General features: G+C 48.5%; 10 protein-coding genes; 6 read left to right on the top strand and 4 right to left on the bottom strand.

Annotated features, from left to right (window-relative positions):
• Positions 1–1,884: 1,884 nt before the first annotated feature.
• FFUJ_09592 (uncharacterized protein) lies at positions 1,885–2,511 on the bottom strand (the record flags this gene model as incomplete). The annotated part of the gene is made up of 1 exon (XM_023568488.1): positions 1,885–2,511. The coding sequence occupies one exon, from the start codon at positions 2,509–2,511 to the stop codon at positions 1,885–1,887; it is 627 nt and encodes a 208-aa protein (XP_023435680.1).
• A 1,517-nt stretch (positions 2,512–4,028) lies between these two features.
• On the top strand, positions 4,029–4,542 carry FFUJ_09593 (uncharacterized protein; the record flags this gene model as incomplete). XM_023568487.1 has 3 exons in its annotated part: positions 4,029–4,154; positions 4,217–4,280; positions 4,343–4,542. The coding sequence occupies 3 exons, from the start codon at positions 4,029–4,031 to the stop codon at positions 4,540–4,542; spliced, it is 390 nt and encodes a 129-aa protein (XP_023435679.1).
• A 1,829-nt stretch (positions 4,543–6,371) lies between these two features.
• FFUJ_09594 (probable RPL34B-ribosomal protein L34.e) lies at positions 6,372–7,101 on the top strand (the record flags this gene model as incomplete). XM_023568486.1 has 3 exons in its annotated part: positions 6,372–6,409; positions 6,535–6,658; positions 6,913–7,101. The coding sequence occupies 3 exons, from the start codon at positions 6,372–6,374 to the stop codon at positions 7,099–7,101; spliced, it is 351 nt and encodes a 116-aa protein (XP_023436160.1).
• Positions 7,102–7,650: 549 nt separating this feature from the next.
• Positions 7,651–8,414, top strand: FFUJ_09595 (uncharacterized protein; the record flags this gene model as incomplete). XM_023568484.1 has 2 exons in its annotated part: positions 7,651–8,125; positions 8,206–8,414. The coding sequence occupies 2 exons, from the start codon at positions 7,651–7,653 to the stop codon at positions 8,412–8,414; spliced, it is 684 nt and encodes a 227-aa protein (XP_023435678.1).
• Positions 8,415–9,550: 1,136 nt separating this feature from the next.
• On the top strand, positions 9,551–11,455 carry FFUJ_09596 (related to peroxisomal serine-active lipase; the record flags this gene model as incomplete). The annotated part of the gene is made up of 1 exon (XM_023568483.1): positions 9,551–11,455. The coding sequence occupies one exon, from the start codon at positions 9,551–9,553 to the stop codon at positions 11,453–11,455; it is 1,905 nt and encodes a 634-aa protein (XP_023435677.1).
• Positions 11,456–12,003: 548 nt separating this feature from the next.
• On the bottom strand, positions 12,004–13,747 carry FFUJ_09597 (probable PHO8-repressible alkaline phosphatase vacuolar; the record flags this gene model as incomplete). XM_023568482.1 has 2 exons in its annotated part: positions 12,004–13,152; positions 13,208–13,747. 2 exons carry the CDS (start codon positions 13,745–13,747, stop codon positions 12,004–12,006), a joined length of 1,689 nt encoding a protein of 562 aa, XP_023435676.1.
• Positions 13,748–16,368: 2,621 nt separating this feature from the next.
• On the bottom strand, positions 16,369–18,405 carry FFUJ_09598 (CorA-like magnesium transporter family protein; the record flags this gene model as incomplete). XM_023568481.1 has 2 exons in its annotated part: positions 16,369–16,528; positions 16,742–18,405. The coding sequence occupies 2 exons, from the start codon at positions 18,403–18,405 to the stop codon at positions 16,369–16,371; spliced, it is 1,824 nt and encodes a 607-aa protein (XP_023435675.1).
• A 1,649-nt stretch (positions 18,406–20,054) lies between these two features.
• FFUJ_09599 (probable DNA ligase) lies at positions 20,055–23,063 on the top strand (the record flags this gene model as incomplete). XM_023568480.1 has 2 exons in its annotated part: positions 20,055–20,137; positions 20,192–23,063. 2 exons carry the CDS (start codon positions 20,055–20,057, stop codon positions 23,061–23,063), a joined length of 2,955 nt encoding a protein of 984 aa, XP_023435674.1.
• An 86-nt stretch (positions 23,064–23,149) lies between these two features.
• FFUJ_09600 (related to uracil phosphoribosyltransferase) lies at positions 23,150–23,937 on the bottom strand (the record flags this gene model as incomplete). XM_023568479.1 has 3 exons in its annotated part: positions 23,150–23,556; positions 23,606–23,705; positions 23,758–23,937. 3 exons carry the CDS (start codon positions 23,935–23,937, stop codon positions 23,150–23,152), a joined length of 687 nt encoding a protein of 228 aa, XP_023435673.1.
• Positions 23,938–24,933: 996 nt separating this feature from the next.
• FFUJ_09601 (related to chromosome condensation protein (CrcB)) lies at positions 24,934–26,388 on the top strand (the record flags this gene model as incomplete). Its single annotated transcript, XM_023568478.1, has 1 exon — positions 24,934–26,388. The coding sequence occupies one exon, from the start codon at positions 24,934–24,936 to the stop codon at positions 26,386–26,388; it is 1,455 nt and encodes a 484-aa protein (XP_023435672.1).
• Positions 26,389–26,640: the final 252 nt, after the last annotated feature.

Genomic DNA, 26,640 nt, shown 5'->3' with positions numbered 1-26,640 from the left:
CGCTGCATCTCACAAATCTGCATACATAACAATGCTTTGTTATGTGCGACGGGTAATCTCCTCGAAGATGTAACACGGGTGTCAACAGATGCACGGTTACCAGCAACTCCGAGCATCTCCGGGCGTGAAAATGCGCAGTCAATAGGGGAATACCTTCATATCTGCCTTGATTAACTTTGGCCAACTCGAACTGATAACTTGGCGGGCATCTGGAGGCTGCCGATGGCCTTTACGCGTGCATGTATGCCTTAGAACCGTCACACAGTTGTTTTTCAGCTTGGATTCTGCAGTTTTTCCGACAGACCTGAATTTTCCCAGCCGTTAGTATCAACCGACGGTCAGGCGCCTTACTTTGCCTGGTATAACCGCCTGGAATCTAGTGTTGTTTGCTCAACCGTTGTCTGTCAGCGTTTGAGGCGGCACTCGTCGACCAAGCGTCAGCCGTTTGTGCCATGGCACCATATGTATGTTTCCATCAGTTACCGTGTTTAAGCGCCATTTCTGAAATCTCCGACTTGTCATCCAATGCTTCATGATGACGAATAAGGACGCCTCTTGGAAACAGAGGTCTCATTTGACATGAGGCTTCAAACTCAACTGAAGTTCTCATTAGGGTGATTGTATTGTCGATGCATCATGCTACTAACTCGATTAAGATGCAACTGCATTGTCAATCCTTCGGATCTGTTGTTGGTGGAGATGCCTGCACGATTGCCATGATTTTAGTTGAAATGTTGTCGCGACCTGTTGAAAAATAGCAAGCAATTGTTGGTAAGAAAACTATGTTCTTGAGGTTAATAGTCAATGACAAAATCACCAACCTCAACCAGTAAACCGTTCATCGTTGAATACAAAAATAAACCTCAGACCGAGGGATATGTAGTCCAGCCTCATAGAGCAAAGGCGATCGTGACCGCCCTAGATCTTGCTTGGATCTTGATTCTTCCACTCTGCATCTGATACTTCTCGTGCCTGTGTCACCACGTTCAAGCCTCAGCACTAGACCAACACCTCTTGGCCAACACCACAATCAACCCTCATCAAGATGTGCTCCGCCCAGGTGAGATCGTGCTGGAGAAGTGCCATAAAAAGCAACAACATCATCATCCTCCTCGCAAACAGATCTGATCAAGGCGTGGGGCCGGTGTGATCTAGAGTTTACCAGAAAACGTTGTTTGCCTCGATGAACAAGGACATGTACCCATTGTACAGTGTGCGAGGCGTCAGGCCATGTCCACAAGGGGAATACCACATGGAAACGTGCGTTAAAGAGGGCCCAAGCTCGGCGGCCCTGGTCAGTGAGCATTTCGAGACAGGCATGGCAGCATGGCCAAGCTTGAGACGGGTAGCAACATCAATTGTAGATCAAGTCGGGGCACAGGGCAAAATCGGCAAAGAAAGAATAACATGTCGACAATGGTTGATACGATTGTGAATAATAATCTGTCAAACATCACTCGGCTAATTGCCGACTTGTTAATGTACACACTAGACTTTATATCTCCACAATAAGAAAGCCGTCCTCTCGTACCAAGAAATAGAGACAGAAGGGTAGTCAGTCGAAAAGAACAGAACAAACGAATCATTCCCATGCGCGCAACCCCATGAAGGGTAGTAGTAATCTCACATAGCCCTCAACTTTGTAGGCTCCTTTCCCTAAACGCCCTGAACAGTTCGTACTTTGTCATTAGCAAAAATCCTTGAGAACCACCAACGACCGCATGACTTTCACAAGTCACTTCGCTGTGAACCACTTTTGTTGATATGAACTCCGTCGCCGTTGTAGGCGTTGATGTTTCCCGACAGATCCACCAGGTATCTTGATACTCACTGGTGATCGTCCATGGCGAGATGCCGCGCGTCCGCACCTATCTGGCCAGTTTCCTACATTACCGTCGAGGCTAGAAGACGTGTTTCGACATCGTCCATACCCATCCCATCCATGCGAGGACCTTCCATCCCCTGGAGTCTTTGTTCAATAGCCTGGAAGCGTGGTTCGTAGCCGCCTCCAGCTCGGGCTTCAAGACTGTCCATGCGCTTCTCGATGTTATCGAGACGCTGCTCAATGCGCATTAGACCCTGGGCCATGTCGTGGTTCAGGCGGTCGAGTTTATTAGTGAAGGATCGGATCGATGTAGCCAGCGGCGCGTTCTCCTGACCAGGCGTGCCAGAGGGAGCTCGTGGCTCGTGGTTGTGACGTCCCTCTTGGATAGCAAAACGCCATTGGTTTCCGAGCTGAACTTCACAAACAGCCTTGGCACGGAAGGGACAATCAATTTTGCGCGTCGAAGGGTTGCGCTTCTTGGCAGTGCTGTTGTACTTGACACCACCGCGGTCGCAAACGAGATCATAACGGGTGGGTTTTCCGTCGCGGTAGTTTGAGGCGCGCAGCTTGACAATTCCGTATCCCTGATCCTTTGCAACGCGCTGGACGGAAGCCATCAAATCTTCGAAGGTCCTAAATATACCTTCTGGTGGGGGTAATAGCGCTGGAGGTGGTGTATTCGGCATGACGAGTGATTGAGCCAGGGTGGCGGTTGCAACGGAACGGTTTAGATAAGGCGGAGTGGGCAAATAAGTTTGCCCAAGAATGAACGGTTTCGGAGTGCTTTAAAAGGACCGGGTGCGAGGCGTTGAATGAGATCGCGAATGGACGAGAGATTGCTGTTGGTTTTGGTCGCGATGGTAGTTTACAGGGCAGGTATGCAAAAGGCTGGGTTCAACTTTCCCGCACTGTTCTAACTGTGATACAGGTATGGACCTAACAAGGTTTAGTGTTGATCCGGTCCGGGCCAGGCGGACCATTCACAGGCCAGACCTGCAGAAAGGCGGGGCCGTAGGTGACAGCGTGCAGTCTACGTACCTGATGGATGCTGCGAAGCGTCGTTTTGTACCTACGTCAAGCACAAGCCAGGGGAGGTAGCTTCGCGCAGAGCAAGGAGAGGTAAGGTACCTGACAGTATGAACGGAGTGGATAAGTAAGGAAGGGTGTGGAGGGGTCAAGCAACGTGCTGAGAGATTGAGAAGGTGACTTTGTGTAGCTTGAGCGGGTGCGACGATGGAAGATAGAGACTGTATGTGAAGTCAGTAGCAAGAATGATTGCAGGCTTGTGATGAAAGAGCTGTGTTTGTCGGAGGCACTGGGCCTTGATATAAATCAGGTTCTCCAAGCGGAAACGGGGAAACGGTTCGAAGGGGGTGTGAAGAAGCTCAGGCTTGTTGAGGCTTCATCATCACCTAAGGCTGTTTGGATGCCAAGCACGTGACGGACGGGCTGAATGGAGCGTTAGAGTTGGCGGTTGATACGGGTAGGCGCAGCAGTTGCGGGCTTCGACTTGTTTCATGACATTGAGGTGTTTGTCTCTCTCGTAGGCCCTTTTGCCTGATGCCCGCGATACACTGACAATTACTGCATCTAGGTAGACAAAGAACTCGAGGTATGTCACCTCCGTCGATCGACACGGTGCGGGCTTACTCTGACGGGTTCAGTTCAGTTCAGTTCAGTTCAGTTCAGTCGCAGCTACTATAGTTGCAGTCCCATAATACGGGTCACCGGTTCCTGGTTCCTGGTTCCTGGTCCCTTGCTCGATCGAGACTCGTTCCCTCAACTGCATGTGCCTACGGTCTCATTGAACTTGGTTGCACCAACGGGAATCTACTGGCAGACGTCAAAGCTTCTTCCCTTCCCCAACTGACAACGCTTGCCCCACGTCGCGCAAGGCAAAGACGAAGACACAGTTAATCTTTCCATTGTATGCATCCATCCAATCCATTTCGTACTTCTAGAATATTTCCCTGCATCAGCAAAGTTTACAGTGCAAGCACTGACCATTTCTGTTAGGCCTTTGTATCCATCTCGGAATAAAAATAGAGCCCTGTCCACTTTTGCCAGTCCCGTCTGATCCTTTCCCCATTGTCCACGCAAGCCTCTCATTCGCTCGGCCACCTGCGATCTCGTGTTGCTTCCTCAGCGCCATCAACTCCTGGATATCCTATCTTTTACCGGTCTTCCTGCCCCATTCGCAAACATGAACCAGCAGCCTGCCGTTCAAAACCAGGCTCAGGCTCAGGCGCCGAATGCAGCCGGCCAGGATGGCTGGGACGAAGCGCGCCTTGAGGAAGCCATGAAACGCCTCAAGCTTCTGCACATCAAGGTAACGTCGTTTTCTACGTGAGAAAACGGGATGCAAACTTGCTCATCAGGCTCTTGTTTCAGGTCCGGCAATTAAACGACACCATCCCCAAGATGATCAAGCCGCTTGTACAAAAGCAACCTTCACGTAGGCTCCCTAGTCTACTCATTGTCTGAAACATCCTGAGCTGACCCATCACCTATGCATAGCCGATGTCATGTTTGCAGCTTTCATGAACTCAGTGAATGAAGCGCAAGCAAACATCAAAGAGGTGACCGACTTGATGCGTGATAAGAAAAGTCGTGAAATCTTTGCGCAGGCCAAGAAGAGAAAAGAAGAGGAGCCCACGGGTATCAAGACTTGGGAATATTATGATCACCCAGACTGGTTCAGAATGGATGAAGAATAGCGAGATACATGGAACATACAGCATAGGCGTTTATGGACGGTTTGACTACATCGGGACATGAATGATAGGAGCAAAAGTGGTGCAGGAAACGCCTTTGAACTTTTTCCACTACTAGAAGACGGCACATCAATATCATGATATTTTAAAACAAAGTGCTTGAAAGTTGCTCTCGATTGCATGGATCATAGATACAAACATTGCCGCCTCGCTCATTAGTGATACCTGACACCATGAATTCTGATGTTGCGTCTTTGATCGGTACCAGAAGCTCAATGAAAGGAAACAAGGTTTTGGGGCACTCCTACAGAGTTTGTGATCAATCACAGTTAAATTGTCCTGATATACACAATTTGGGGACGAGAGAGATAACCCCTGAGTTTCTATAAGACTGTTTCTTCCTTCGAGGGCAGGGGCAGATTGATCGTCTTCGACAACACACCCTAAGATCTGAACCAAGGCCGCGAGGTCCATAAAAGTACGTAACCCCTGCTATGAATTGGCTTCCTGACTGCTCCGTAGCTTTATATTAACTTTCGGTTCGCTAACTGCATCACGATTGACGGCGGAGGACACATCGGAAGGCCGACACCGAGCTACCAGAGGAGGCAGATCGATCATAATTGGACAATGGCATTGAACCTTTTGCAATCTTTATGCCTAGCTTAGTCTAGTCTATATGTTATTTACTAACCCCTCTATGTGATGTGTCTAGAACGTGGACTGCGAAAACTTATAATCTTCTGTATCTCCAAATCATAGGGTACTAATGTATAGCTTGAGTAGGTATCTAAGATTCAAAGTTCTCGGGGAGGGAACTCTGAACCAATAGTGATGAATATGAACGATTTCCTTATCTTCTACCGACTGATCTTATTTCTAAACATTCACTAGAATAAAGATATTCTTTCATGCTGATAACTTATCGAGTCCTATCGTGACTTATAGTCAGGAGAATATGGCACCAGGTTCAGTCAAGACTCAACATCTCGGTATTGACACTGTTTCTGTATTTGGTAAAACTTCAAAAGAATATTTGTATGCATCCAAATACAAGTAGTTGAGTTAGACGCGAGATCGGCCGTGGGTAAGAGCCGTGTCTGGGCAAGGAGGAATTCCAAGAACCGGCACCCCCATATATTGTTCAGAGTAAGTTAAGAGAGATATCAGGGTGAATGTTTCAGAGAGTCAAATCTGCGACCTATCCTGAGTTTTAGGTCTCTTTAGGTAGTCTAAAAAGCAAAGCCTGGTGCACTCTTTCGATGCGTCCCTCTGTTGTAGCATATCGTCTATTCATTAAATAACAGTGAATTCTTTCACCTAACTCAGACTGTTCGGTGGCGCTCGGCAAGCACAGAGATATGCTCTGTTTCTGCGAAACTGATACAAATGAAACTTGTTGCTTCTCTTTATCTCCAGATTACCACCAACTAATTGAAACTACCCCTTGGAGAGCCAGAAAACATCAGGCGTTGTTATAAGGCGTCAAAATAAACTCAGCAAAGAATATCCTAAATTTAGGCTAAGATTATAATAATTTACGTAAATCTTTTTTGTCATTTAGGATCAAGGTCCCGAGTTTTCTTTCCTCCCCTAGCTACGTCCTTACCTGAAGATCTCTTTGACATCCAAGTGGAGCCCGTGGCTTGGGGAAGTGCTGAGCCACAGTGTGGCTGTGTCACGTGCTAAGCACGCTAGTCCCACCACGAATTTTACACACCCACACAGAATTAACAACTCGAGTGTTTTGCGAAATCTCCTCTCCTACTCTCGCGACCAACGTCCAACACCAACTAACCCGAGCAGCTCAGTCAAATCACCAAGCCGCTACAATGGTTAACCACAGAGTCACCTACCGCCGCCGTAACGGGTGAGTTTTTCCCTACGAAGCTGTCGAGTCTTTTCGCTCTCGAAATATGTCGAGATACCAGCTCTCGCCATACAGCCTCATACTTCCGACACGGCCATACGATCAAGAACTAACCATGCTCCCAGTTGGAATACCAGCTCTAATACCACACGCACCGTGCGTACCCCAGGTGGTGAGCTCCGTGTGCTGCACATCAAGAAGCGCGGCACCGTTCCCAAGTGTGGTGACTGCGGCTCCAAGCTCATCGGCGTAAGTTGACCAATACAAGCGAATCTTGTGCGATATGAGGGATGAGACAACACGAGGATGGCAAACGGGCACTGGCTGGCATGCGAGATAGTGAGGGGCTGCAATGTCAAGGCCAAGGGCTTTACATCTCACGAGAGGAACGAGATTTGGCATGAACCAACCGACCAGTCGGCTTCTCATTTTTGTCTTAACCCTCTGTCGCAAAGGATTATCCACTACCATGGAATATCGGAACTGACTCAATTCTTGTATAGATTCCCGCTCTCCGACCCCGCGAGTACTCTCAGATCTCCAAGCCCAAGAAGACCGTCCAGCGCGCCTACGGTGGTTCCCGATGTGGCAACTGTGTCCGCGACCGTATCGTCCGAGCTTTCCTTATTGAGGAGCAGAAGATCGTCAAGAAGGTGCTCAAGGAGCAGGAGCAGAGCCAGAAGAAGAAATAAATGCAATCTCCATTGCTAGGTTAGGCTTTGCGTGGGAAAGGCAAGGAACTCTGAGGACTCGGTTCATTGCTTTGGTGTTCATTAGGCAAAAAGGGACTGCATGATACATCGGGCCGGTGCCAAATGGTTGGCCGTCCGCCGTCTTAGGACTGCTACTATCCTCTTGGTGACTTGAATGAGAAAGAACATCAAGCTGGCGTGGATTATGCATGAGTGACGAAGTATTGTTGGTGTGGCGAAGGTGTCAAAAAATTATGACCGTGAAAGTGAGATAAAAGTTAATGGCACCAACTGGTTCAAATTACATCCACAGGTTGACAATATGTGTTTCATTGAATCCTTGTCCTTAGAACGGATTCTCCATTTGTGCCATCTCAAATTCGTAGACTGAATAAGGCGAGGTGAAATCATGACGTGCTAAAATTATCTATCCCCCACTTACTTGGACAAGCTCTTCCAGTTCCTACATCGAAACAAGAAATCCTTCCCTCTAACACAACCGTGCAACTACCTTGAAACCCACGATATTGGCACGATTGGCATTCTGTCATGGCATCACGAAGTCTCATCCGGCCTTGCAGCGCACAACGAGCAGTGTGCCAAGCTCTCGTCCAGACGCAGCGACCTAGATCCGCGACTACAGTTTTTAGAGCCGCCACCTCGACAGTCTCACCTCGTTCCCAAGCCTCTACGTCAAGCCGCCGACTGTTCCACGCCCTTCCAAGCCGGAGAAAGGACCAACAGCCACCAGCGCAGCCTCCCCCAACCGACTTTGCCGAGCTCGACGTGCTCGGCAACACCCCAGCGCCTTCAACTTCGGTCGACGTGTGCATGTATGATGGATTTGGACTGAACAGTGGTATTACTGTGACAGGCGGTAATGGCGTTTTGTTGATTGACGGCGAGGTATTCAACTGGCGTCCGTGGGAGGCCAAAGGCTCAATGAATCTTGTCAACAAGAAGGGCCAGTTTGAGCTACCACCAAAGGCATTTGCGCTATTTGATCTACTGTGGCCCCGACCTGGTATGTTTTCATCCTCGTTACTTGCGTCATGTGATATTTTGCATCATTGAGGGGAATGCTCTTTGCTAATTGAGTTACAGATCTTCTTATCATCGGGGTCGGCCCATCTATTATGCCATTGGCACCCGAAACGAGACGACTTATATCGGAACTTGGTATGCGAATTGAAATCCTGGACACGAGAAATGCAGCTGCGCAGTTCAATTTGTTGGCCACAGAACGAGGCGTTTCGAACGTAGCAGCTGCTCTAATACCCATTGGATGGAAGGACGGCGTTGGAGCGGAATGAGAACAGCTGAACCGAGGACCGCACTTCGAAGGTGTATTTTTATTGTAAGAGTATGGATGTGAGGGGAAGATGCTGCATGTAGGTATTCGCTATCTTAAACAGGGAAATGTCGAGTCCTCGAACTGACTATTTTGCCCATACCAAGCGATTGGCATGGGACTTGGAAAGCTCCCTGTCTTCAAATTCTATATTCATTCTTTATGTGCCGTGGTATATCTTTCTGACAGTCGAGGCCAGGGACTTGTATTGCCAAAGTCTACATACTATCTATGGCCAAGAATTGCAAACATGGAGTACTTGCATTAGTTCATAACGTAGTTCGTGAACCAAACTCATAAATTGTTGGCAATTACGAAAATGTCATACTCGAAGCCAACATGATTAAATCATTTGCCAAACCAAAAAGAGTTACGATTAAAGGAGAGAGCATAACTTCGAGACTCTACTCAGAAATTCCATCATCTTCAGGGTAGGCTTCATGCACAACATGCCTCAGTCCTGCACAAATAATTGGTTCCCCCAATGGAGATCTAATTCGCCCACAAGGTATGATGCAATTGTGTAATTGGTTGCTTCCCTGAACTTTGACAATTACTCAAAGCCAAATCTTTATTCTCATCATCAATGTCAATCCAGCAACGCTACACAATATCCACACTCAAGATCATCGAATTCAGCATCGAATTTTGACATTATTAGGTCACACTTCACGCAATTTTTGTTGTTTGGCGCGCCCTGACCGCGGTTCGCGTGGGGCACATACCTAGGGTCCAAGAACTTCAAAAGCTTGGCTGGGCCCTGGGTTGTTGATCGTTCAAGTTCTCGTTGTCAACTGGGCTTCTCTATGAAACTGCAAGTCTTTGCGGCGTTGCACTATTTGACTTATTTCATACCGATTGTATGAGACAGCTGCGGTGGTCGGAGAAACACGCGAACTTGGTGTTACTCGTGTAATCCCAATCAATACCTTGTTGGTGACTCAACAGCAGCTTCAATCTCTGATGCAACTAAAACAATCGACTAAACTCAAATCCAATTGCGACTCAGTCCTTCTTTCTTATAAATTATAGAAAATCCGCAACAAACTTATAACACCTCCGCCAATATCCTGGAGTATAAAACCCCCAGGCGCACTTATGGACTCTCCTGCAGCAAGCGTCCAACAGGACGATATCGACTCCACTGACCCTCACCTCACGGACCCGACTTTACTGAAGGATCATTCAGAGTTCAAGTCCTATACAACAAGTCGTTTCACATACTCTGGAATCCGGGTTTTCCACCGACAACATGTCAAGGCAGACGAACTACCCCAAAAACCTGCCCCATTACCACTATTGGTATTTCTGCATGGCTTGGGCGGTTCTGTTGCCCAGTTTCATCCTCTGTTAAGTAGTCTGGTCGATGTGGCCACTTGCATGGCAATTGACTACCCCGGTTGTGGCCGATCTGATTTCTCGGTCCTTGATTGGGAAGCCTACACGACGGATGCTTTGGTAGAGCTTTTGGAAACAGTCATTGAGGACTATCGAGACAAGGACGCAGGCCAACGAGTGGTCCTGATCGGCCATAGCATGGGGACAAGTCTCGCTGCTAAGTTGGCCAACACCCAAGTCGACCATACAACCTCGTTAGCCGAGTACGTCGTAGGGTTGGTGGCTATCTGCCCTGTGTCAAGCCCTCCTGGTGAATCAATAACATGGTGGGCTCGGATGGGACTTTGGGCTCCGGAATGGATGTTTGATCTGTGGCGAGCATGGAACGGTCGGGGAGGACACAACAGTGCCAGCGTCAGGCGTTTCGTTGGAAAGGATGCCGACGAGGCTACCCGAAAACTTCAATATCGCTTTAACAGACAGAGTCGAACCCCAGTCTTTAGACGCATTGCCAACGGCGCCCTACCACTCTATCATAACGGCAAACCTAAAGGCGGTCTTCCGACCCTAGAAGTCTGGGCAGGATTAAATATCCCCGTCTTCTTGATAGGTGCTGAAGGGGACACTGTTGTTTCACCTGAGGAAGCCACAAAGATTGCTAACGCATTGGATCCTGACAAGACTCTGCCAGAATCAGGGGCATCAGGAGAGACACACGAGGCTATCGCCGAAGCTGCTGCCCCCGTCAACTCTTCTATAAGACCGCAGGATCATATTCCACAAGCTATTGAAGATATCAATGACGATGACTTCACAAAGGCCAAGTCTACGGTGGTTCCCAGTTCAGAAGAGAATAGCCCCAATGATCCCTCAACCCCCAACGAGACTATGACTGAACTACCTGCGCAACCGAGCCATCCCAGGAAGGTAGTAAAGACCACTGTTATGCCACTACCTGCAACACACGCTGTCCTATACGCCCCTTGCTCAGTTCGTGCCGTTGCCGGGTTAATTTCTGATTTCCTGGCCACACACGTTACTGGAAGACTCTCCCTGGCCTGGCAACTGCAATACCTCAACCGTGAGGGAAAATGGGACGTCAAAAATCTCAATAAATGGAAGTCTGTTACTCCAGTATCCGAGCCGATTGGACGTACTGGAAAACCCATCTTCCGGGCACTCAAGACACTTCGTGAAGTGGATGATGTCCATTCTCCACAGAATTTTATTTCAAATTGGGGTTCTATCGTCAAAGATATCATTGATATCTCTAAAGACCAGCCTCACTATGACCCACGCGGCTTAGAACGAGCTGGAATCCATTATCATAAGTTCCCCACAGTTTCGAAGATACCCCCAGAGGATCGTGAGGTTAAAGATTTTATCAAGTTAGTTGACGACCTTCGAAATCGGCAGCCTGCGCGCGCTACCGCCGAGGGCTGGACAAATCCCGAGCAGTGTGTTGTTGGAGTGCACTGCCATTACGGCTTCAACCGCACGGGATACTTTATCGTATGCTATCTCGTTGAGCGGTGCGATTTCGGTGTTCAGGAGGCTATCGATACCTTTGCCAAGGCGAGGCCTAATGGGATCCGTCACTCGCACTTTCTAGATCGTCTGTATGTACGATACAATGTTGGCTCGGCTTCTGCAAGCCGGTCATGATCATCAAGGGGGAAAGGCGTTTGGTTAAGGGGGTTGACGGTCACAAGCGAGGAGTATATTGGCTTAAAGCATTGACTTAGTTAACAACCAGGAGTCCGGCCGGTGGTCTTTGTTGGTAACTAACGTATAGATAATGGACTGCTCGACTTTTGATCGAAGTCAAGCATTGTAGCGGTCACTGCCCGTGAATAGGCATGATATTTTACCCTATTTTCCCGGTCTGTATGGAGACGAAACTGGTCAACGCATCTAGACTCGGGTACCACTAGCGTCATGCTGGGATGACCACGATGAATCTGGTTATCTGATTTCATGTGAATTGAAGGGGTATATATCGAGCGATGTCTCAATAGACAGCAGCTAATAAGTTGCTGTACTTGCGTTGGTACGAAAACTCAAAAAGTTCAAATGCATCATAGGCAGGCTAATAAGTAAATCTACTATAAGTTGGATATACCATTCTACATATCTTGATCAAGATCTTCCTACCCACCTCTTGTTAGACTCGTATAAGTCGTATAATCATTCTAAGAAATGCAGTATGCTCATTAAACCTCAATAGCATGGTACTTGTTACCAAGAGACCAAACTTCGTCGAGTGCCTCCATACCAACATCTTGAAGATTAACCTTGCTCATCTTTTCCTTGAGTTCCGAGGTGATCGCGTCAACGTCAACTTCAAGATACTCCCGTAGATATTTACCAACATCGGTATTCTCAACATTACCACGGATGTTCTCTGTTCGGGGACCACCAGAACTGTAGATATTGACGTCGACAGCAGTGTGGCCGTGTGTACTCCAACCGACGTGAGCGCGCAGGGAGATGAGAGCTGAAAAGAGGACAAGGGCGCTCTCAGGATGATCAGCAATGGTGGTGATCTCCTTATCAGAGGCGTTGGAGATACCAAGACCGCCGACGATGAGTTCCTCGTTGATGTACGTCTTTAGCTTCTCCTTATTCTTCTTGATGTTGGAATCAGAGGCGAGGTGTGCGTTGAGCTTGGCGTGAAGCCACTCAGCTGAAGCAGTAGCATTTGCAAGTACCTTGGGGTACCAGTTGTAGACTGGGAGGTGACCAGGTTCCTGAATCGCAGTGGCAAGACCACCAGTTTCATGGTCACTGGTTGCGACAAGAACAGTCTCAGTCTTGCTCTCCTTGATGAAGTCGAGTACAGCTTGGAATGTCTTGTCATACTCAAGAACCTCGTGGACCTGAGCTGCAGGATCATTGATATGACCGGCATGGTCAATTCGGCTGCCCTCGATCATGATGAAAAAGCCCTTGTCACTCTTTTCAGTAGCCTTCTCAAGAGCGCGAAGAGCGGTCTTGGCCATTTCGCTCAGCGAGGGGTAGACGTCGTTGTGATTTCGGCGGTCAATCTCAAAGGGGATGTCAGTTGGGGCAAAGAGTCCGAGCAAAGGCAGCTTGACGTTGTTGCCGCCCTTGAGAGCATCAAAGCCAGCGCGACTGTCGGTGTAGGTCCAGTTGTGCTTTTCCTTTGCAATCTTGATCACGTCCGTGTCGTCGGCTCGGCAGCTGCCCTCGGTGCTGTTGGGCAAGAAGTTACAGCGGCCACCACCAAGCATCAGATCAACAGTCCGGCCCAGGACACCTTCTCCGATCTGTTGGAGAGCAATCTCGTCTTCCATCTCGCGGAGGACCACGTGGGAGTTGAAGCAGGCTGGAGTCGCATCCTGGGCAGTATTGATTAGTTTCGTAGTGACTTAGTTCCGCTCTGATCATACATACCTCAATCTTCGTTGTGACAACAAGTCCAGTATGATATCCAGCACGCTTGGCAGCTTCTAGGACGGTTCCACAAGGATCGTGGTTAGGGAGTGTAGAGATAGCACCATTGTAGGTCTTCTTGCCACAGGAGAAGGCTGTTGCACCAGCAGCACTGTCTGTGACCAGGGAACTGCTGGAGCGAGTCCGGCTCGTGCCCCAGAAATGCTTATCGAGAGTGAGGGTATCGCCGTAGGGAAGCTCTTCCACGTGTTGTCGGAAGCTACGCGTCAAGGACAAAGGTGCAGGGCCCATGCCGTCTGACACCATGAAGACGAGGTTTCGCTTAGAGGCGGGCGTGTTGTGATCATGTTTGGTTTGTTGCTCATGCTGAGTCCAAATAGCTAAAACAATGACGGCAGCAGTGGCAATCAGAGCCCAGGCAAAGAGGCCGAGTTCACGGAGTCGCGAGTTCCGGGCTCCCTTATCGGCCTGAGCATCGGAGCGGCCGTCACCGTCACCGGACAAGAGAGGATCGCTTTCGTTGGCCTGAGGAGAAGACATTGTTAGCTGGAAAGAAGACGTGGGACGACAAGATAAGTCTCGGACTGAGGCAGAAGGGAAGAAGGGGAGAGACAAACCATTGTACGGTATCTGGCCGCGTAAGAAGAAGGGAGAGTGTCGGGTTGTGCAAGGTGCAACAAGACAACACAAAATGGCTGGATGGGCGATTATGACATCCATTAACTTATGCGACACTACGAGTTGGAGCTATGCGGGGGTAGCTTCAGAGCTTGTTACAGGGGCTTACAGTTCCATTGGCGGTGGACCGGGTGACATCAGTGGTTCACGTGGGTGGAGCGGGATGAAGGCCTATTGCTCACTGATAATCAGTTTTTGGGGAAGATAACCAATGGTGAGATGGTATCTTGACCACGCGAGCATAATTTTAAGGTAATCGAGATCATGGGGCTTTGCTCTTTTCTGGATGGTCTCCAAATATGCATCTTCACGTGTGCTTACCTACATACTGGTTAGGGAGTTGAACTCTATATCAAAGAAACTCTACTCTATAAAACCTCCAACTTACTCGCATTTCCATGACCCTCGTTTTCGCCTGGGCATTCAACAGATACATCTTTAAATAAATAAGTAGACCCGACTTCCGTACCGTTGTTTCAACAGGCGGTGACGGCTCGCGACGACCCGTCCAACACGATAACTCAAATTTCAAGCTTATTGGACTGGTATAAGCCTGAACCGAGCATGTACTTCACCCGACTTCATTGTACTGTGGATTCATAGCAAGTTTAGGCTAAGGGCTATCGTATTCCATCTCCTCCTTCGAAAACGACGTCCTCATGCTATAATGTTTCCTCCCGCCGTTCGTCAATGGCCGAGTGGCCATACTAAACAGCCAACAGAACTGAGAATCTCTTGGTCCAAAGTCAACTTCAAACCGACATGTCAGATCCAATCTCGCCGGATCAAGAATGACAGATTGGTGCCACAGAAGGGTTTGTGACTCGCTATTCATGCGGCGGAGCAACCAACTACACGTTGCTTTCGGCATAAGTGAACGGCTGTCAAACAGTTCGTTAGGGGCAAGTTGCTACACACGAGCCTGGTACTAACAATGATCCTCAAACGGAGCAGAAGCGCAAACCGTTTAAACAATCAGTAGGTTCGCAGCTGGCGCCCGAACCACGAACGACAAACTACCACTCTTCATCTCTACCGACAATCCAAAGATGCTGACCATGATATGTCCTGAGACTCACGCGATTTGCCTCACGCTTAGCCACCAGGACTATCGTTATGCTTCTCGTTCTCTGGGCTCACCCATGCTACTCAACGGGCGCGCACAAGATACCAAAGCCCCCAGAACGAAATCTCAATAGCCCACATGTGTGGTTACGTTTTATTTCTAAATCTTTGCGGATGTTATGGCGAGCTCCTTTTCGAAACATCCTGCCCCCAAGTATACCAAGAAATCCACCGAATCAACGATCCAAATGCCTGGACAGCAGAGGGTCTGAACGAGCTCCCCTTTACTCTCCCCGATCGTTGTGTTGCTGGCTGGCACAACACACGGATAATTTTGACACATGGCTTTTGTTGCCCTCGATGGTGGTTTGAATGCCCTTCTATTGTGGTTCCTGGATACCCTTGTTTCTACCACCTGGGCAACAGACAAGGTTGAGAGAGAGCGCTTGTACGATAAAATGAAGCCAAATTAGAAGGTTTAGCTCAAGCTGGAGGTGAAAGTGAAGGATGTATTTCTATGAGTGCGGCGCACGGAATGGATGACAACCGCCAAAGCTGTCAGGAGTTGGTTGTATTTTGATATCTGTACCCTCAGTCTATCGATTATTTCAGACGACTCTATAATGTGCCTTGCAGGCACTGCCATCGCTTGCTGATGGACGCTTGAATCAAAGCTGATGGCTTACGCATGCAAAGCCGGTACTAGACCTCCCCCCTTTTGTACAACATCTTCTGAGGGGTATTGGTGCACCCCAAGGACTCTTAGACAGTTGACTGGATTGGCCCTGCCCCTTCTGTCAAAGAATGCTCAAGTCTGACCCGCTGCGCTCTGGTAACTCCGAGTACCTTGGGTTACCGTTTTAAAAAGGAGGGGATGATGCCAGACTTGGAAAGAAAAGGGGGATATTGTGGATGTGAGATACGACGTTGACATCCTCGTATGTAGTGTAAAGATGGAGACGTGGATGGTGTATATTCTAGATCCGCCAAGTCCAAGCCAATTTGATATTTAAATATCCATAATACTATTAAGAATCCAGTCAAGAACACAAGGTTGTTTAATGCTTCAAACTTATCTAGGTAATTTCATTATAGTTTGCTTTGGTCTCAGGCGTTTGAGACCTGTAAAGGGCTGGTGTGTTTGGCCAAGATGTTGATAAATGCTATACTCGAATTCAATGCCACTTACCAATAAATCACGCCCACTCCTTTACCAATTCTTGGGTATCATTAATGCAAATGCTCCCGCCATTCAACCTCATAAGCAGCCCTTGGGGAGGAAAAGCATCTCAGGCCTGATAACATGGCGGCAAAAACAAGCTAGTCAAAGCTTCCTGAGCTTATGCTAGATTTCCATGAGCCTTTTGATCGTTTAAAATCGAGACCTTGAGTATTTTTACCTGCCCGCAGCGTATCCGTCACACCTTGAGCTTAATCTTTTGCTGCTTGGACCTCTTCTTCTTTTTCCTAAGCGTAAGGATGTGTCTTCTTTGTACGACTCGCACCAGCCAGTTGTAAATCATCTCTCTCATTAGAATCAAGATGGTTGCTACAACAGTCGGAACGGCGCAGGCCCAGCTATAATCTTGTCAGTATTGTGCATGACTCCGGAAGTATTGCGCTGTAATCAGCCCAGCCCAAGAAAACTTTCGATTTTTGACCAACGTGCCAGAATAACTAGTCTCAGGGCAGACTAGATTACCCCATATTTATCTCAAGTCTTTTCGTCGTTTGGGATAGACGTTCCAAGTTTCTCGTATCCCCTGAACATTTGATGAAATGAATACTTACAAATACCAAATACCATGGTGGATTTCGGGGAAGCCCTCTTCCGCAAAGTTCTGTCCAAAAAATCCTGTTATGAACGTCAAAGGAAGGAAAATGATGGTCACAGTGGTAAGCTGCTTCATCGATTCATTCTGGTGGGCTGATATGGTGTTGAAGATAAGGTTGATGAGGTTGTCTGATGATTGCTTGAGCTGTTGTAGAGCTTCAGTTATCATAATACAGTGATCGAGCACATCGCCTAGGTATGTGTGGGTCATGGGAGTGACAATAACACCAGTTGAAGGGTTCTCCAGTGCCTGCATGGCTTGGTCATGGGTCATGTGTGTCTTGTGATCCCTCAGCACATTGACCAAGTTATCAATAGGGTTGAGGAAGCTCAGCATTTTGTTGATCTCACTAATGCATATATATAGCTTTTTGCTTTGACTGATACTCGGCGATGTGAGCACATCTAGCTCAATATCGGCAATAATGTCTGTGTAAATAGACGTCAAGGGTATGGCGAGGTCGATGATGGCGTCGATAATGCCCTGGCATAATAATGATGCGTCATTGGACTCGCGAAGAATAGTGCCTGGGGTACTCAGACGGGTGACGATGGGCCGCTCAATATCTCCTGCCGAGACCTCAAAGAAAGAGATGACCGTGTTATCTGATGTTAGAAATATAGAGACCTGCTCTGCCGACACTGCCATTTGATATGGCGTCAGGGATGAATGACTCTCCATGAATTCTGTGCGTGCTTCATTTCCTGAGGCGTGATAACGCTGCAATGTCCTTATCATGCCCGTCTCTTGCAGGTCTGCCGTAATAGGGTCTTGTGGCCGTAGCGAGGTCTCAAAGTCCTTCTCGGGGTCGGCCGCTCTGCGAGTCTTCCAAAGCTGCCTCACTGAGCCTCTCAAAGCGCCGAGCGTCTTGCTAGAGTATGTGCTGCTCGTGCTGGTTGTATCATCTTCATCGTCAACCAGGTGGACAAGCTTCTGCAGGGTCATGACGATGAAAGCATGGTTGGGATACCAATCAGCCTTCGTCCGGTTCCTGATCTGCATCATGTCCTCCAAGGCAAGCTTGTGAAGACCCTTCTTGTTGCCAATTGCCTGAATAACATCCCAACTGAGTCCATTGACGTTGATCCACCGGCATTTGGCCCATTCTTCTTTTGGCTGGTCAAGGAAGTCGATGAAATTTACATTATCGAAGTGGCGCTTCACCATTTTATCTTGCGAAAAGTCGATTACAGAAATCTCACAGGGTGCTTGAAGTGCAGGCATCGAAGCATGGCCTCCATCGGGAAGCTTTGGGTCATAGCCAGGCTCGGAGCCAGGCTGCCAACCAGGACGATCGCCAAAGGCAGTGTCGAACTCATCATAATCCTCCACCGTCTTGAACGTTGGGGCGCGAGTCATCCGGCGTCGCAATATCGAGGGCGAAAATGTCATTTCGCGATGGACCTCTGTGTCGGAACGCACTGGCCGCATAGGCTCGGCCTTGGGCGGGGAGAGGTTCTGCGTGTTGAGGGTGAGGTGGTAGCGGACATGCTGATCTTTCTCTTCAGATACGTTGGTGTTGGAAGAATGGCTTTGGCGACTCCTTTGCTCTATATCGTCCTGAGGCTGCATTGCATTATCGTGCTCCGCTGGGACAGCGAAGTCTCGTGATGTTGACATTGGATGAACGGGAAGATGCCCTGCGAAAGGCAGAGCCGAGAAATAGGCAGAGTATGTATTGCAGCCAGTCGAACGAGCGCGTAGAATAAAAGCAACCTTTGAAGCTGTAGAAATACTATCAGCTCAGCTGAGAGAGATGGAATGAAAAGGATCAGGTCCAGTTCGAGTTACCTAAGACTCGCATAAAAATAAATTCAAGGGTGCTCGATTCCTCATGGATGCGCCGCGGCGTTGTGATGCAGGGGAAGTTCAGCCCGTCAGCACCAATGTCAGTGGTCTGTTTAGGGGGAGTAGGGGGTTGTTTCTCAATGGCCTGGAGCATTGGATCCGGGCAACCATTCAAGTCGTATGTCGTAGCCACTGTCGAATACCCCGACCTTTTATTAGTGTGTTCCAATGGTCCAGACTTCGATGGGCTGAAGCCGATTATCCGTCCCTGGTCCATCAAAGAATGCCATCGTCCTTCATGACGTCCCGAGATCTTTCACGATGAATCTTCACGCCAATCGCCGATGAGCAGTCTCATACTCCAAGGCCAAGCTTTTATAACAAGCTTCTTATCCACATTTTTCCGTCTCGGCATAGAACAATACAGAATAAATCAAGAGTCGAACACGCCCTCATCTTATCCATTTGTGTATCATGGAAATTATTCATCATGAGTCTCCAAGAGACCCGAAACAATAATCTGCAGATACAACGGTTTCAGAGATCCCAAGGACCACCGAATCATTTCAGCACAATTTATGTACAAACGCATGGTTCGGGAAAAAGTAGCCAGTAGCACTGCATCAATAGGTCACGATCCCAAGTTGGCTTCAAAATACAAAATCTGATGGAAAGGACAACAACAGAGCACTTTTTACGAAGACAACTAAACGAAAGTTAGGTAAACTTCTGAAACTCAAGTCAGACGCTTCCAAACTTATAAATATAACAAGAGATTTACACGCTTATTATTGAACCTTTCTAGTATTACAGAAACTCACTAATTACCTTATCTTCTTATTGGACTTCCCTCAATAGCTCCCTCCCGAAATTATCATCAAACAATAAATACCATTCTGTGAGGTGGTCAACGTCCTGTCTTTTGTCACTGCACAGCACAAGGGCCAACACCGCATTCTAAAACCACAAAACCCCCGTGCCACTTCTAGCATCATCCCCCTCGACTATCATGAGGTAGCTTTCAGAGGGTTCTCTCCTTTCCAATTCAATTAATAAAGGCGTTTGGAGTTACCAGAGCGTAGTAAATCATAGTTCAATGTTCCGTCTCACCTGGTGTGATCATGCTGAGAGAAGATTCAGATTCAAGTGCTGACATAACGAGGATTACAGGGTAGGTAAGCTTGGGCCTCTCAATTGCCTCTGTAGCCTAGTGAAGTTACAGGCAGCAACCACCTTCTGCCCCAGTTGGAGCTTCTGCCCAGGCCATAACTCATTCACGCCCAGGTTAATCTGACTTGAGCAGTTGAACAAAGAAAATGGCACATCTCTTTGTTTGAAAGAAAACATAACGCATCCCATTTGGATGATTTATTGCACACTTCTTCTTCATAATCATCGTCGCAGTTTCGAGACTGCCTTCTCCATACATCGCTACCTTGCAACCGCCCCAACTTACAGCTACCTAGAGTAAACAAAACATCATGTCGCATACTGATGAGGCACAGCATGAAGACGAGATCCAATATGGCATCGTGGGCATGACCCGCGAAGAGATCGAGGAAAAGTGAGCAATTCATAATCCTTCAAGAATTCTATCCTCATACTGACCTTGCGCAAGGTTTCCGAATCGGCCAAAGAATCACTCAAAGACGCTCATCTTCTCGGAACTGTTTCGAGAAGTCTTCAACCCCCTCAATGAGAACAAGAAGCAGAATGCCACTGGTGCAGGCCCTAGAAAGGGCTTCCGTGGTGTGAATAAGCTTTCTCCTCATGAGCAGCGTCGGCACATCATTGAGCGCTTCATCACTCGATGGCGCAAAGAAGTTGGCCCTGATTTCTATCCCGCTTTGCGCCTGATCCTGCCAGACAAAGACCGTGACCGTGGAGTTTATGGGCTCAAAGAAAACACAATTGGAAAGTTACTCGTCAAGCTTATGAAAATCGACAAAAATTCCGAAGATGGCTACAACCTGTTGCATTGGAAGCTACCAGGTCAGACAACTGCGTCGCGCCTGGCGGGTGACTTCGCAGGACGATGTTTTGAAGTCATCTCGAAGCGGCCGATGCGCACCGATGTTGGGAATATGACCATTGCAGAAGTCAATGAGCAGCTTGACAAACTCGCTGCTTCAACAGGAGAGGCAGAGAATCTGCGAGTCTTTGAGACTTTCTACAATCGCATGAATTCAGAAGAGCTCATGTGGCTCATTCGGATCGTCCTCAAGCAGATGAAAGTCGGGGCCACGGAGAAGACTTTCCTTGACTTGTGGCATCCAGACGGAGATGCTCTATTTAGTGTGTCCTCAAGTCTAAGACGTGTTTGCTGGGAGCTGCATGACCCAGAAACCCGCCTTGAGCAGGAGGAAACTGGTGTTGCCTTGATGCAATGTTTCCAGCCACAGCTCGCACAATTTCAGATGCCTTCATCATTTGACAAAATGATCGCTCTTCTGCGGCCAACCGAGGAAGACCCCGAATTCTGGATTGAGGAAAAGTTGGACGGTGAGCGTATGCAAGTCCATATGGTCCAAGACAAGAGCCACCCAGGCGGCAAAAGGTTCTGTTTTTGGTCACGGAAGGCCAAAGATTACACCTATCTCTACGGCGATGGTCTTCAAGACGAAAACTCAAGTCTAACCCGACATTTGAAAAACGCATTTGCATCTGGAGTAAAAAACTTGATCCTAGACGGCGAAATGATCACCTGGGATATGGGCGTCGACAAGATAGTGCCTTTTGGCACCCTCAAAACAGCTGCGCTTTCGGAACAGAAGAATAAGTCTGATACAGACTCAGCTGGCCACCGGCCATTGTTCCGCGTCTTTGATATCCTTTACCTGAACAACAAACCTCTAACACAATATACCCTGCGGGATCGACACCGAGCTTTGGAAAAGGCTATCAAGCCTGTCCATCGCCGACTTGAAATTCACAGTTATGAAAAGGCAACGCGTGCCGACGCAATAGAGCCTCTTCTCCGTGAGGTTGTCGCTAATGCTTCTGAGGGCCTTGTTTTGAAGAACCCGCGATCTATGTACCGTCTCAACAGTCGAAATGATGACTGGCTCAAGGTCAAACCTGAATACATGTCCGAGTTTGGTGAGTCCCTCGACTGTGTCATTATTGGTGGCTACTATGGTTCAGGGAAACGGGGTGGCATGCTATCAAGCTTTCTATGTGGACTGCGTGTTACGCAGAATCATATCCAAGCTGGCGCCAACCCCGAGAAATGCTTCAGCTTCTTCAAGGTCGGGGGCGGTTTCCGTGCAGAAGACTATGCAGAAATTCGGCATCGAACAGAAGGCAAGTGGATTGAGTGGGATCAGAAGAATCCACCCTCCAAGTACATCGAACTTGGAGGAGGAGAGCTTAAACAGTATGAGAGACCAGATGTCTGGATCCGTCCTAAAGACTCTGTGGTTGTTTCTGTTAAAGCAGCCAGTGTTGGACCTTCAGATCAATTTGCCCGAGGCTTCACACTAAGATTCCCACGATTCAGAAGACTTCGCCTGGACCGAACCTGGGACACAGCCCTCTCCCTTGAAGAGTTCCAGGAGTTGAAGGAGCGAGTTGATGAAGAGTCAAAGGAGAAGGCGATGACGGTTGAGGACAGGAAGCGGCGCAACCCCAAGCGAGTGAAGAGAGAGCTGATCATTGCTGGAGAAGACGCGATTGTACCTGAGTTTAGGGGAGAGACGACAAACCTTTTCAATGGACTAGACTTCTGCGTGCTTTCAGAGGCACTCCGGCCTTATAAAAAGACCAAGTCCCAGCTTGAGACCATCATCAAGGAGAATGGTGGCAAAGTCTTGCAACGAGCCGTACCAGGGACCAACATGGTTCTGATAGCCGACAAGAAGGTGGTAAAGGTGGCGAGCCTCATTAAAGGAGGGGCTGTTGACATTATCCGCCCCAAATGGATAAGAGATTGCCTTGAACAGGAATTGGGGGCGTTTCTTTTGCCATTTGAACCTTCGCATTTGTTTCACGCTACTGATGCATTACATCAAGCGGCAGAAGACAACACAGATCAGTTTGGGGACAGCTACGCGCGGGATCTTTCCCTCGAAGAACTCAGAGAGCTAATGCACGACATGCCTAAGATTGAGGACGGCACGCAATTTGACAAGGATGAATTTCTCCAACAGCTTGAGGAACACGGGAAAGACTTGGGACGACTGCGGAGCTTTACCTTCCGACGTTGCGTGGTGCTGTTTCATGCCGTGGAAGCTGGCGACAACAAGATTTCGAGGCTAAAGCACCTAGTCAAGTACGGCGGGGGTAATGTTACAGATGACACCAATGATCTGTCTGTGACGCATGTGGTGATCGAGGGCGACGACCCGATGCAAGTGGGAGAGGCCGCTGATATGGTACGAAAGGAACTGAGCTCAAGGCGCGTGCAACCAAGATTAGTGACAGGGAAATGGATCGATGAGTGCTGGAACGAGAGCACATTGCTTGACGAGGAGCAGTTTATGATTCCTTGAGGAACATGGGGTACTTATGGTGTATACTATCTAAACTATATGTTAATGCAATGAGAATACAACGCCCAAAAGCCCGTAAAGTGCACTCATTTGCCGATAGTCAAGAACAGCCTATCACCAACGTCTCCCAGACCAGGCTTCAGCATACCATCCTTGGTCAACTCCTTGTCCACTGCTGCAATCCAAACCTCGCATCCCTCGGGCCACTCGGCAGCGACTCTCTGAACACCCTCGTCAGCTCCAATAACAGCGAGGACGATGATTCTCTTTGCACCCCATTCACGAAGCGTCTGGATAGCGGCGGCACAGGTTCCACCGGTTGCAATAACAGGATCGACCAAGATAGCAAGACTACTAGCACTGCTACTGGAGGAGTCACCCGGGATTTGCTGGGGAAGGTTGTTGTAGTACTCGACTGGGTCGAGAGTTGAAGGCTCACGGTACATTCCCAGATGATGAACTGGAACTGGGATAGGGAGCATGGTTTGCACGGCTGGAGAGGTCAGTTTAGACGGTATGAGCGAAGCAGCGACTGAACTAACCGTCTACCATTCCAAGGCCTGATCGCAGAATGGGAACCAGACACATGGTACTTGGTTGGACTGTTGTGGAAGTGAACTGGAAGCCCAAAGGCGTCTCATCCTGATCGTGGTTAGTGAAGCTCCGAGAGTGCCCATGGCATTATGCTTCATACCTGAGTTCCTTCCGTAGCTTCCAGAGACGAAGCAAGAGCTTCACAAGAGACAATCAGAGAAATCTCATGAATCAGTGATTTAACGTCTCTAGGACTGTTGGTCTTTGAGCGAAGCTGGCTCAGCTTTGCCCGTAGACACGGGTGCTGAGAGACATGGACGTTTGAAGGCAATGAAGACATTATGAGTCAAGCACGAATGCACGGATTATTTCACAAAAGGAAAGAATCTACGAGGAGACGATGAAGCATCACAAGACGAGATGAGATGCTGGGACGAAGCCAAGGAGAGAGAAGAAGGAGAAGAGAGAAAGAAAGAGAAAGAGAAAGGAGAGGAGGAGGGTTTTGTATGTGAGCGAGCGAGAGCAAGCAAGCAAGCAAGCAAGCAGGCAGGCAGTGTAAAGCAAGGTATTTTGCTTGGGGACACGTTGAGCACTGTACCTGTCTGTACCTGTAACTGTGCTTAGGTAGCTGTACAGTACAGTACCTGTTTATCAGTTTGTTGGTACTACGTGAGATTGGATACCTGATCCAATCGTCGTTCCAAGAGAGATCACAAGGACAATCAATGATAGTCGAGGCGGGCGGTAGCGTATGTCGGCGGGGTTAGAGCTTAAGCTACAGGGGAATGCTCGGAGGAGGGCGGGGTGCGATAAGATAAGACGGAGCTCACCGCTATCAGTGATAGGAGCTACATTGAAACGCGGTGAGGACTCAACATTTAGTTAGATATTCATGTTTGTTGTTAGTAAATACTTGCTCGGGCATCAATTGGATCTCATTGGTTAAGATGAAATTCCATCGTCCTGTTTTCTCTATCACCCGTGTCTTGTCTTGTCCTTGTTATCTCTTTCTTATATAACCCTTGCTCTCTGCTCTCCTCCCAATTCAAAGAGACTCCACAGCAAACGCCTCCACCTCCACAATAAGTACTCATCCTTTCCATGTGGCAGAGCTCGGGATGTTTCTTTCCTTTTAATTAATGCCGTCATATCCGACGAATCTAGCCACAAACTATATCATCAAACCTTAGACATCGTAATTTAACAATAGCAAAAACTTCTTCCATCCAAATAAAATGTCTTGTTACCACAAACTGCGTCGCCATAGCACGTTGCGATCTCTGACTTCAAGTGACTGAATGTTCGAATACCTCAACGATAACGCGACGATCAAACCATGGCTGGCGATTCGGCCGCTCAGAAGCGACAATCGAGTTCTGGAGTATACAATGCGCCAAATGACTATGCTGAGCTCGGTGATATAACCCAGCAACCGATTCAAAGAGAGACCCCTGGCGAAACCACCAAAACAACAGCTCAATCGGCAACGCGGGCAGAGCGATACGATTCCGGTACATACGACGTTCCACAAGATTACAGCAACCTCGATGAGACAGAGCCTGTTCCTCCGCTACAAGAGCTCTCCCCATGTCCTACCCAAGGCCAACCGCGAGGACACGCCAACTTTGTCCGTTCTGATACCCCCTTCGAACCAGAGCCTATACCACAAGAGGCAGGGCAGAAGAAGACGTCAGAACTGCTCACAAGCCTTTACACGCATTCGTATCTCGTGCTATTTGCGATCCTTGGAGTATTAGCGCGTCTGGGCTTGACTGCGTTGACGCGCTATAGCGCTACTCCCGTTATCTTCAACACGATATGGGCCAATTTTAGTGGAAGTATTGTTATGGGATTTCTCGCGGAGGATCGCAAGCTCTTCCGCAACGAGTGGGGAACTCCGACCTATGACGAAGCTATCAAGCGAGCCCAGCAAAAGCAAAAAGATGAAGCCAATGGATCTGGTTCAAGTCAGCAGATTGATGTGGACTTAGACGCAGCAAAGCGAGCGCATCTTGCGACCAAGAAGACGATTCCTCTGTACATTGGGATGGCAACGGGCTTCTGCGGAAGTTTCACGACGTTTTCGAGTTTTATCAAAGACGTATTCTTGGCCTTGTCCAATGAGCTGAAGACGCCTGGGTGGTCAGAGTCGCCGACGAGTCGCAATGGGGGTTATTCCTTCATGGCAATGCTGGCCGTCATCATCACCACTGTATCGTTATCGCTTTCTGGTTTGTTCCTAGGTGCCCATCTGGCTATTGGCCTCGAGCGCGTTACGCCATCGATTCCCTTCTCGTTGAGTCGACGGGTGCTTGATCCTTTGGGCGTGCTTCTTGGCTGGGGCTGCTGGCTTGGGGCAGTACTTCTCGCCATATTCCCACCGCATAATGCTTGGCGTGGTCAAGCCCTTTTCGCGCTGATCTTTGGACCATTGGGTTGTCTACTACGCTTCTATCTGTCTCTCTACCTCAATGGAAAGATGAAAACGTTCCCTCTGGGAACATTCACTGCCAATGTATTTGGTACTGTGATCCTAGGCATGTCGTGGGATCTTGCACACGTGCCGGTTGGCGGAGTCATCGGTTGTCAGGTGCTGGAAGGCATGGAAGATGGTTTCTGTGGATGTTTGACAACCATTTCAACGTGGGTTGCTGAACTTAGCACTCTGAGACGGCGAAGTGCATGGATTTATGGCACGGCCAGTGTTGTGACGGCTCTAGTATTGATGATCGCTATCATGGGCGGGTTACGATGGAGTGATGGGTATAGAAAATTGCTATGCACAGTCTAGAGACGAATACACCTGGCTCAAGATGCAGTTGACCGTTCCTTTGTGAAAGACACAAGTTAGAGAGGCGGGCATCTCCTATGCGGAGGAAGCCAAGAAAACACGGCTATATCAAGAAGAAAGCCAAGTGCTGATAGTCCTAGGCTTCCACATGACCATTTTCATGGTAGTGATCTTGTACGGCCATGATGATGTGGGAATGATGAACGCAACCCTGACAGCGATTCTTAGAGTATATTGACCCTACCAGCCTCA

Source organism: Fusarium fujikuroi, chromosome FFUJ_chr09 (assembly GCF_900079805.1).
Source record: "Fusarium fujikuroi IMI 58289 draft genome, chromosome FFUJ_chr09".
Taxonomy (NCBI): domain Eukaryota; kingdom Fungi; phylum Ascomycota; class Sordariomycetes; order Hypocreales; family Nectriaceae; genus Fusarium; species Fusarium fujikuroi.
Note: the sequence above shows the minus strand (reverse complement) of the source record. Positions and strands in the feature narration are given on the sequence as shown.